Genomic DNA, 12,112 nt, shown 5'->3' on the forward strand with positions numbered 1-12,112 from the left:
AAAAATCCTCATGGCAGCTTTGGTAAGCAGTAAAACATGCTCGCAACCCCCTGGACTTGAAACACTGACAAAATAAGTCCAAGTCCTTAAACGCCACTGGCACACAGCCTCCATTCAGAGCACCAATAATTGCAGGTTCCTCTCTCTATCATTTGTCTTACAAGCTGACAGTGGGAGATTCTTGAGCTGTGAGTTTTACCCACGATACTGAATAAAACAATTCATGTTATGAAACTTTTTATGTTTAGCTTTTTTTTATGTTACATTGACTGCCAAACCTCTGTACAATTTTAATTTTACCACCAATATGGAAAATCATTTCTATGATGGAGGAGGAATTTGTACTTTTATTTTGGTAGTCTGCATGAAGAATTTACTGCATGCTCACAACGTAAGCTGCTGTAACCCGTTTGTCCTTTAAAACAGTACAATCCCAGCAGGAAGCACAATCGCATGTCAGTGTAGGTTTGAGTGAAAGTCCACACCATCAAATCCAGACATGTGGACTATGTGGACCATGGAATATCACTTACCTTCACTCACCTAGTCTTGGTGTAATTTTAAGATGTATATCAGCAATGCTATGCGGACACACATCCACACAGGCAGTGCCACAGTAGGCAAGGGCTTAATTTCCTGACTTCAAAGAAGCAAGGCAGCCAGCAGCCTACTGAAAAGAAGTGATGAAGGAGGAATGAGTCCAATGAGCTTTTAAGCACCCTTAATGAAAGCAAGTCTTGATTCTTTTTTATTTTTTAAAGCTTTGGTTAAAGCGGTTTTGAGTGCAACTCGCTGGCTTGATTTGTGTGAACTGTGGCTGCTCTGTGTTGAAAAGGAAAGGGACTGTGATTGCAAACTAAGAGGAGGTGTCTGTTAGAATCATAGATGTGCGTTTCCCAGATTTTTAAATAGACAGCAGCTCACAGGATACGTGTCGAATCTAGAAATATAAACAAGTCAGCTTGGATTAATTCCATGGTGAGTTTGTCCAGGATTTCACAGTCTCGCATGGACCATTTGACTTTTGAAGATAGTGCATGCGTTGTGCTGGAAAGATATGCAGAACAGCTGTTGCCTTTGCTAAGAGTTTTATTTTACTTTTTTTTATTTATATGTTACTCTTGGTAAAACTGTTATTCTGTAAGTGTAAATTCTAACACGTGTTAGTTAACTTTATGCAATGAAGTGAAACATTTTTATTCTTTGTACCCACACACAGTGGCCAACTTGGTCGCCTTCAAGTTGTTGGTGGTGAGGCCAAAAGCAGTAACCATGGACCACAGCTCCAACAGCATTAAGACCAGATGGTCTGCTAACCTTTTATCTAATGCACCACAGGATATTGTTCACTAGTAGGGCAAGAATTGAAGCGGGAGACAATCAGCTTGTTAATGGTAGTAAAAGAGAGCCTAGCCCAAAATTAGTTGTTGATCCAAGTTCCTAACCTGATCTATAGCTGCTATTAAAAAAAGTAAAAGTAACATTTTCTTTATATAGCACCTTCCAGGATAAAAATCACAAAGTGCTTCAAAGAAGCTAAAACATAAAATAAAAATCAACCAAAAGCAAAAGATGAGTTTTTAGTCGATTCTGAGTTTAATAGGGAGCCAGTGCAGCTGAATCAGCAGGGGTGTGACATGGGAGTACTTGGAGGACTTGGTCAAAAGCTTTGCAGCAGCGTTCTGAACAAATTGCAGCTTGCTAGCTGCATTTAGTGAGAGGAAAAATTACACTGTGGATATAAGGAGCAAATATGAGCTTCCTCCAAAGGACATCTGGTCCCACAAACAGCTCAGAGTAGAGCTGGCTCCTTTTGGGTTTCTGGGCACCTGTCTAGAAAGCCTCCTGGACACCCGCTAAATGAGGTGTTTTGAGCACTGAAGAAACCTCTTGCTGGATCAGATTTATTTTAACAAGTAAAATGTGTCTGTAGCAGCAACTTTATTGCCTAATTGCTCGCAATCTGAACTGACTGTGCTTTGACTACAAGCTCATGGCTAGGAGTTGGAAAGCTTCCACCTTGTCAATCCAGGAGCCTCAAAAGGTAACACTTGGGAAAGTTTGCTAGCAACACTACTTAGATATGTTTAAGAAAATAAAATCTTTGGGTTTGGGTTATAATAAAATCTCTCCTCTATTTTCTGGGTCACCAGGGTCATGTGCACTGTTCCACTTTATTTAGGATGGGTTGCCAGTAAAGCACCAGAAGGAAATGAAGAATATATATAACAAATTTACCGCATATTGATGAGCTTACATTTGTAAAATGCCATAAAACAGTTTGGACCTGGCAGAAACTATGTTCCCTTTATTTAGAATACAGTTTAGCTGTGTGGAAACATAAACTCTTCGGGGCTCGACATGGAAATCTACCAGGTGACCACAGAGTGATTTCATGAAAGCTAATGTACACAAAATCTGCCTTACTGCAAAAATTAGATCAGTCTACATTCTGCATTTGAACATGGTTCAAGTGAGAGCACATGAGGTAACATACCAACCCCGCAATTACTTGCCACTGTTAATATACCTGTCAGTTTGTGGTTGTGCCATGATGATAGCATTTGTGCTGTCGAGTCTGAAAGAAGCGCATTTAGTCTTGTATTGAGAAAAGGAAAGGTGGTGCTGCTGCTGATTTACGCTATTTCCAAAGAATCTTTTGGAAATCAAGTTAACTCTAAAAATATGACCGGTTATTGTTTTTTTTAATATATGTTCGGAAACTAGATGTGTGTATCTCCTTTTCACCTTAACACCTCAAATCTCCAAATGTATGCTATGATAAAAACCCACATTCAAAAGTCCTCTACTGAAAACTCAAGTTAAATCATTTCAAAAGCGTTTGTCAGGCCAAACAGAGCTGAATGAGTTTGTGAGAGACGGAGAATCCCTGCCCTGCTGTTTGTGTACCTCCTTCTTCTTCGACAGTCCCCTCCTACTTCCCCGAGATATAGGCAGCACTTTAACTCCGAGTCAATCAGAGTGGGATCTTTAACCGTGCGTGCCTCAGCCCACCACTTACACCCTCACAGCAGTCATCACTCGTACACCATCACATTGAGGCACGCTTGCACCGCAGACCATATGGAGTACTACAGCTTTCTCCTGCTTTGGATCTACAGCCAGCAGCTGGGTGAGTGAAAGTAGTTTATTGTTGTAACTATATATGTGTGCTTCTATCAGACTAATGTGTGGATCTAACCGCTTTTCCTCATGTAGCTTTAAAATAATAGAAATACGATGCTTATTTAATCGTACTGTGTCTCAATTGAGCAGCAGGAAACATTTCTAAAATAAAGAGGTTTTCTCTTTTTACTACATTAGATGACTTATTTTGTTAGTATTATGATATTGTATTTGCAAATCTGTGTGCTTTGTACTAAAGCAGCGAGATTTGAGTATCTTCAGTGGATGAAAGGCTATTTGTGCACATGAGTATCAAGAAACTGCAAGGCAAAGGTCATTTGCTTTACTGAAAGATACGCTGTCTCTTAAAGGTCCACAAAGAAGCTCTGTGTCACACTGGAAGCAGGCATGTTCTTAAAACTCGTGCCATCTTTTCAGTGTCAACTTTACAGAGACTGGAGAACTAGTGGTGCTCAGCCAGAAATGTGGTCAATTACCAGTGTAATCACTTTAGCAGCACCACATCCAGACAGGGTGAAAGAAACAGGATGACATGCATCAAATGCATGTACTTTTCAAAGCCAGACCTTTATTATGATTATCGTCTAAAGTAATATACAGTCCCAATGTTTAGTAAAGCTAATTAAATCAACCGCATCCTTTAAATGGCCTGGAGAAGCTTCAGTAACCGATGCAGGGCTGGAGATTTCTGTATGGTTACGTTTTGAGCTCAGTATAGTCACAATGCAGCCACATTTCCATAAAATTCTGGGCAACTTGTCACTGTGGCTGTACATTATGTTTTGCCTGTTTTTTCCTCAACAGAAAGGCATTATTCACTTCTTTTCAAACTATTTGGAAGAGGAAACAAACTGGTCTTTAATTTACAAGTTTGGTAAATAATGTGAAACTGAAGATTGGAGAAAAGGAAATGTCTATTGTAAATATTTGTATCAGTTTTGGAATTCACTGGAGCAAACCTCTGGATTGATGCCACAGTAATAGAGACACTGACCTTGTAGCTCGAGTCTGCGGCAGAAGATGTGATGTAGCGGGAGATGTTTTGGAAAGCAAGCAAGAGGCTGTGGATTACTGTGTGTGGCCTGACATGACTTTTGAAAGAAGATAACTTTAAATACGTCTATTTGGTTTGGATTTGATGAATATGAAACTTCTATATATGTATAAAGGGTGTAAACATGTCCCTTAGATTCACTCTGCCAGCAGAATATACAGTATGAACTGTTTATTTTTCTTTCTGTGTATTTGTGTGAAAAAATGACCTCATTTCAGTGTGTCCACATCCAAGAAACTGTAACAGGGTTTAATGGTTTGAAGACACATCTTGCCTATAATTAATGGCTAAATAATTTGTTTCAATTGCCCTCCACAGATTTTCATTTTACTTAAGTTCCTCCTTTGTTATCAGTGGACAAGACCTATAATTCCTGCAGGCTGATACCTACTTATCAATGAAAAGCCATTTCAATCCATTATATCTGTATTTAAAAGCTGCTCATGTTTTAGTTACAGTTAGTTAATGCTATACTGACCGATAGCAATTTATGCTCCACCTTCAGCTACAGAGATTTAGTCTGAATCCCTGTTGAGCCTTTTACCAACTCAGAAGGTTAACAGCCTAGCAGTGCCCAGTTGGCTCCTGTGTGCTTGGAGCATCTGGTTTTACACACCCCATGCCTCCCACAGTATTTGCTTTGGCATAGATAACAGTGAAATAAGGCGCCAAAATCTTTGAAAGTACATTGTCAACTGTGAAGTACCATGAAGTGTATCTTTCCAGAGAAACCATTGGATCACTGGAAATCCAGAATGGATCAATGGAAAGTCATTGCATCCTGTTTCTTCTGATATTTACTTTTATACAAAGACCCATGCCAAAGATATCGCTCCTGGTCATGTAACACCAGTCGGATGCTGTTTCCACATACACACACACACACACACACATCAGAATTGATTGTCAGGATAGATTTTTTTAAAAATCAGCGAAGAAGAGGAGACGTCACAGTGCTGTATCATGCGTGTGTGTGTGTGTGATATGAGGATGTGTCCAAGCCAGCAGTTTGCACAATTCATCCAAACTGCTGCTCTATATCAGCGGGTCTGCGGTGGAGCTCCAGCGGCTTGGTGTTGGGCCAAAAGCAGCAGCAGACTAATGTGAGTCACACCGGCAGCCACCGGCCTGAGGTTTATTTATCTGGGCAAAGAAACCGGTACACAGGAAACCCAGGAAGACTCTGACCTTACGTTAAAAGCTGCTAATATTACTGAGAATATTAAATTGCTTTGCTACTTTAGTGTCTTTAAATGGAAACTGGATGATCTCAGTTCTCATGCTTTTTACCCTGACACTTCTCTCTCTGTTCTGTGCTGCCCTGGGTTCCTTTGCTAGTTTTTCTTGTGACTATGTCAGTAACTTGGGTGTACTGCTGGATAGCTCGCTCAAACTCGATAAGCAAGTGTCTGCTGTAGTGAGATCTAGCTTCCACCAACTGCGCCTTATCTCTAAGGCTAGGCATTATATTCCGCATGAGGACCTGGAGAAGCTTATTCACGCTTTTGTGACCTCCAGGTTGGATTATTGTAACTCCTTGTACTATGGTCTTCCCTCTTCTCTTCTTCTTAGACTGCAAACAGTCCAAAATGCAGCAGCCCGCCTTTTAACTGGTACCAGGAAATTTTGCCATATTACCCCTGTCGTAGCTAGCCTGCATTGGCTGCCCATAAAGTACCGTATTCAATTTAAAATATTACTCCTTACTTTCAAAACTATTAATAAATTAGCGCCAAGTTATCTTAGTGAACTTCTCAAACCACATACTCCTGCTAGAACACTCAGATCTGCCACTCAACTACTTCTGACCCAACCCAGATCTCGACTGAAGTCTCGGGGTGACCGTGCGTTTGCTCTGGCTGCCCCGGTACTGTGGAACACCCTTCCTCTCGACCTCCGCGCATCTGATTCCATTGCACTGTTCAAATCACGATTAAAAACCCACTTATTCAATCTTGCCTTTCCCTCTAGTTAATATTTCTTTTATGATTTTATATCACGCACTTTTATGCTCATTTAAATTCTTGTTTGCTCTGTACCTGTTGCTTTCCTATGTATTAGTGACAGTTATCTGCTTGCATATTTAGTACTTGCTTTGGTCCTATTCCTATTATCCTCCTCCTATACTCTATTTTACTTGTTAAGCACCTTGGCATACCCTTGGTTTTTAAGTGTGCTTTATAAATAAAGTTTATTATTATTATTATTATTATTATTACAAGGACTGTGAGATTATTAGCTGTAATATTCCTTGCTTCATCTTCAGCCGAGATAAGGAGAATAATTGCTTGCATTGCTTATTCACCAGATATCAGATATCAGAACAGAAAATATTCTGTTCTATTTTATAATTAGCCCCCCCCCCCCCCCCCCCCCCCCCCCCCCAAACAAAAAGCAGAAATAACTATAAAATGATGCAGCACCTTCTGATTTATTTCCACACGGCTCCATCCCAGTGAGTTATTTTCAACCTTGTTTGCTGAATATGTTTGTAGCTATATAGAAACTTTAAGGGGACGTTATGGGATAGGGTGAAAGAAGAGCTGGTCGTGTGCACCATTCATGCCACAGGAAATGAGCAATGTGGCACATGTGTCAATATTTACTTGAAGAGTTTGCGTGGCAGAGACGGCCTTTCACTTTAAGAGAACTTTTCATGAAGCAGAACAAACAGTCTACGGTGATGCCAATCACATTATGAGATACTTGAGGTCACTTGACTGAAAAAAATATATGAATGACTTATTCATTGTGTAGCTGGGAATCCAAGCGTAGCTGTGGTAGAAGTGTGGTCTCAGTTTATTTATTTTTTTATGTTTATTTTTTTTAAACTGCCTGCAGTCCCCAAACTGTCAGTTTTGGCCACAGTTTACAGATGCTTGATAGGGAACCGGGAAAGCAAATATTTAGTTTCATGTGTGTTTAGACAACCTATTAACATGTCCAAATATTCACTATCTAAGAAATGCAGACAAATTCACATTTCTGTAGAGGGGCCATTTGTCTTCGGACTCAACATCCAGCCTCTCCTCTACATGTCAAAGCACCAGCAGAACTAAAATCTGTTCTGCTGTGTTAAGCAATGTTAAAGTGGTAATTCTGCAGTATTTATGATTTAAGAAAAATGCAATATTTTTATAATATAGAACATCTTTATAAATTACAAGCAATTCAGTTGTTATTCTGACAATACTTGTGATGCTATTCTTTATCCTTTTTAAATTTGGAGCAGTGGCAGAATATTGACCACTTAAATTGATGTCTTCAAAGTGGTTTCTAACGTAAAGTTTTCCCTAATTTGCTTTAATAAAAGAGTTCACTCATTAAAATGGTCCGTAAGCCAATAAAACAGCTTTATGAATCAGCAAACAGACTCCTGCCACGCTTGCCACAGCTGCGCTGAGGCTCTGGGTGACCACAAAATTTTGTATTTTGCTTCCAAACCAACACCTTGATACTTTAAAAAAAAAGAAAAAAAAGAATTTGAACACGTGAATACCCAACAGGTCCATCTAACATCCCAAGAAGATCTCAGAGTTTACTTTTTGAAAGTGATGAACAGTGAACACTTGTTGAGAGGTGTATCAAAGAAATGTACACGATGTTAGACCATGTGATCAGCTGCTGGACATCCACATAAACAGATACATTGATGCAAGTAAAGAGAAAAGATTCCATGGACCTATTTTCTCAACCATTTATCCACTTCAGGATTGGCTGGGGTGCTGGAGCCTATCCCAGCTGGCACAGGGTGAAAGTACACCCAGGACAGGTCACCAGATCACTACAGGGCTAACACAAACAAGGCAGGCAACCATTCAAGCTCACATTTACACCTTTGGGCAATTTAGAATCACCAGTTAATGTAATTAGAGTGCAAACATTTGACAGTCAAATGTTGAAAGGTTTTCATTATGGCAACATCAGATTAAAAATAGTGTTAAGTTACAGCAGCAGCAAGTTTTCTCTCCCTCTCTTTCTCTGTGAGTCAGCTGTCTTGAATTTTGAACTGTAGTTTCTTATTGAGTAACTTTAATTGAACATGTGTCCAGCTTTGTTGCACATTCCTTCACTTGAATTTATCAAAGATTTCCCAGACAAAGAAAAAAACGTCTCACTTGACTCAATGTGACCCCAGAGTCTCATTCATGGGGAATGAACTGTGAGTGGTGGTTTTTTGCTTGAGTGTGAGAGACTTAATAAACCCTACAGTGTGAGGACAAGAGCCACAAAGTAAGAAGTACAGAGGTCTGCGGTGGTTAAAAGATGAGACTTCTGAGCTCTCAGCTCAGTGTTGCAGCTCCAGCTGTGAGAAAACACTTTAATTTTAAGGAAACCTCTGTGTCTCATTAAGCCCCAAGCGTGATTCAATTTCCCTCCTATGTCCTTCTCTTTAGGCGATGGTTTTTCCCTAAAACGTGACTCGGTGTAGTTTTGGATTGAGGATATCAGTAACATGTAGTGCAAAGGTAAATGTGAGTCCTGAACTTACAGTAGCTGAAATATTAATCGAGCGAAAAAAACTGAGCAGGGTCTCTTCAGTATAAAGTATAGCAGTTAGTGGAAAAGAGCTCGGCAGCAAATTATGCAGAAGACGGATGAAGCGAGGGAGATGAATTGAGAGGAAAGCAGAGCTGCATTACAGTTACGTTTTTTCCCTTCTTTGTTGCCAAAAGTAACGTTTCGTCACCTCCACAAAGATCCTCCTCTTTCATGGAAATTTGAAGGCCAAATCTTACTGTCAGCATTAATAAAATACAATGGGTTAAGTTAGTGACATGCAAAATCTGCTTTTGCAGAAGACGTTTTTATAAGATGCCTAAAATGTGAGAAAAACTCGAGTGCACATGTATTCTTCCTGCCCTCAGATTGCATCCAAGTATATTTCACCGGCTATTAATTATAATATCAATTTCAATTGCTTCTCTTCATTTTGTCTTCTTCTACTTCACCTTAGACTGACATACTGGTATTAAGTAAACAATGTCTGTCAAGTATGCCCCATGGAAGTAAAAAAATGTGCTATGTTGGTGGCCATGTTGACACACGTTTAACCAAAACTCCTCCGGGTCTGCAGATGTCTAATGGAAAAGTGTCAGTCAAACATGAGAGACAGCTCAGTTTATCTGAATAATATTTGTTTCGTTAGGAGGGAAGTCTGTGTTTAGGCTGGAGCAGGAGACTTGGGATTATTTTGAGGATGAGTAAGGAGGACTTTGCCGCACTTTGTTGTATTCAGGCCAGATGCTGAGGTTCAGCACAAACATTTACCATACAATCTAGATGTTCTATTTGGATTCAACTAATTCCATTGGAGATGGTATTTAAAGTCCTGCTTATATCGCTGCTGACAAGACTTGTATTTTCTTTTCCAAAGGGTTCCACGACTGCTTTAACATCGACACAAAGAAATACAGGATCATTAAAGGCCCTAAACAAGCACAGTTTGGATACACTGTTCAGCAACATGTGGCTGCTGGAGGAGAAAAATGGTAAGGACTCATGTTATTTACGCACGGCGTCTTTGCAAAATATTACAGCTTTTTCATGTTAAATTCTCTTTACTGATGTTTTGTAGCTTGGCAAATATTATATCTTTCAAATCAAGCTGTTGGTGAGTGATAGCGAGTCAAGTTTAGTCCATGTGACAGGAGGCCTGGCTTTATTTGTGTGTGATATACATCTTCATCAAGTGGAAATCTCATATATTGACATTATGATGGTTTCTGCTGGTGCAATGGCTACTTTTATTGCATTGCAGAATTTTTACTGCCTTTATTTTATTTAAAATATCAGTATCTCCTACTGTAATGCATATTTTTAGCCTGGTATAAAACTGTCAAACTTCACCTTAGTGATCAGTTGCTAAGATTAAGAGTTCAAGGAAATAATGACTGTAAAATACTTGCTGACAAGATGTGGAGCTGAGAGACAGCTGACTTGGCAAAGATGTTGGGATGTCTCTATTTTTTCCCTGTGTAAGCTAGTGATCTACTGCACCTCTCTTGTGGTGGTTTCCTCCCAGTAATTTGTGCTTGCAAATCAAGCTGTAGCTCTGAACCGAATACCTCACATTCATCATATTACCTCATAGCACAAACTCCTGATGCGCACTAGGCCAACTGGCACCACGTGGTGGCCAGAATTTGTTTCTGGCATTTCCAAAATATCTTTTAGCCAGCACTGTGCTGGCACCGTGCCATGTTCAGGTTTTGCTTCTGTGTATGTGTGTGTGCAACAACCATTAGTTCTGTTTATGTAGATATATAATTATATGTCCTTTTTAAAAAGAAAACTTGACTTCAGTTGCTTCCAGAGTCCTTCACCAGAAAATAACGAGTGTGACGAATTTTATGAAATGCTTTCCATGACCTTGTGGGGATAGGTTAATTGGATAATCCTAATTGCCACTAGGTGTGAATGTGCGAGTGAATGTGAGTGTGAATGGTTGTCTGTCCCTATGTGTTAGCCCTGCGACAGACTGGCGACCTGTCCAGGGTGTACCCCGCCTTTCGCCCTATGACAGCTGGGATAGGCTCCAGCGCCCCCCGCGACCCTGAAAAGGATAAGCGGAAGCGAATGGATGGATGGATGGATGGGCTTTCCATGACCTCCCTTTCAGTTTTCTGACAGTAACCTCCTGCAGTTGTTTAAATGATGACAGCAGAAACTGCAACATTGTAATAGTGAGACCGCATTTTTTATGTTGACCTATAGAGCTTTACATGTTTAACATTATACGTTATAATTCTTATAATTAATTCCCTTATTATGCTTTTGTGACCACACCAAATGGACGTATTCTCTCCCACAGAATACACTGATGTTTTGGAGTTCATGCTTTTCTTACATGACGTATCTTCACTGCAGCCTTTCTCTAAAGTGTTTCTGAAAATGTGCTCTCTAAATATACCCCATTATTGAATATACCCCAATTATTAAAGCATATAAACCCATTCTAAGTGCAGACATTTAGTTCATTTTCAGGTTTTGAGGTTCGTGTTTAGACTTTCAAATCCTGTTATTTATTTGAAAGATGATTATTTATAGTGTCATGGTCTTTTTTCCCTCCTTCTGGTTCTGTCTAGTCAAAAAATCTTTGCCCCACATATACTTTACATTGGAGCAGCATCACACACATAAAATGACTGCTTTGCGATCTTGACGCTGTTTTTCCTTTTTTCTGTGTGTGTGTGTGTGGGATGCTCAGCATTCACCTACTCGTTCAGTCATTCATTCATTTTGCCTTGTTGTAGTACAGCAGTCGGCCACAAGGCTTAAATGGCAAAACAGCAGACTAGTAGGTCATGTCCTGCTCTTCCAAAGTGTGGGCACCAGTAAGTTACTGGGTTAATCAAAACCTAATCTCACTACTGTTGCAGTACAACGCATTAGGAAATTGTTTCCAGTTAGCTCAATCAAAGAGCAGAACTGAATTTAAATACCTGTGTTTTTACTTAATGGTGATACAATGGTGTACTTTTTTTTTTGTACTTTTTTCATCCTCTACTGCACGTCTTCTATGGCAGTCCGGCATGTGAAGCCTTTAGTCTTGTGCATGCATGGTTCATATAAAGCTGTTTTACAATATTCCAGGTGGAAACAAAACTACCATCTTCTGCTTCTTGATAAAATCACGACTCAGCAACTCAGCAAAGCTAGAAGCTAACAGAGAGCTTTGGACTGTATGTGTCCAATCAATGGATCTGCTCATCATTATTATTATTATTAGCAGTAGTCGCAGTAGTAGTAGTAGACACTAAATACCACTCCTAATTTGGTGAAGTGTGCAGATTTCTATAGATGCCTTCTCAGGGATTTAGTGAAGTTACTGTAACAATACTGTGTCTGTGTATTGGCTACTGTCTGTCTAAAAAACGCTGTGACCTGCAACTTACTAAAGATATTACG

General features: G+C 39.7%; 1 protein-coding gene across 1 annotated transcript in view; it reads left to right on the forward strand.

Moving 5' to 3' along the window:
• Positions 1 to 3,006: 3,006 nt before the first annotated feature.
• Positions 3,007 to 12,112, forward strand: part of itga11a (integrin, alpha 11a) — a 53,649-nt gene continuing 44,543 nt past the window's right edge. The window contains exons 1-2 of the mRNA XM_085405875.1: positions 3,007 to 3,133; positions 9,579 to 9,693. Of these exons, the coding sequence (XP_085262001.1) occupies positions 3,085 to 3,133; positions 9,579 to 9,693 (164 nt within the window). The 5' untranslated portion in view covers positions 3,007 to 3,084. The remainder of the gene's footprint in view (positions 3,134 to 9,578; positions 9,694 to 12,112) is intronic.

This window comes from Rhamphochromis longiceps, linkage group LG1, assembly GCF_057381845.1.
Source record: "Rhamphochromis longiceps isolate RC_006_pf linkage group LG1, R_longiceps_female_GT1.1, whole genome shotgun sequence".
Classification (NCBI taxonomy): Eukaryota; Metazoa; Chordata; class Actinopteri; order Cichliformes; family Cichlidae; genus Rhamphochromis; species Rhamphochromis longiceps.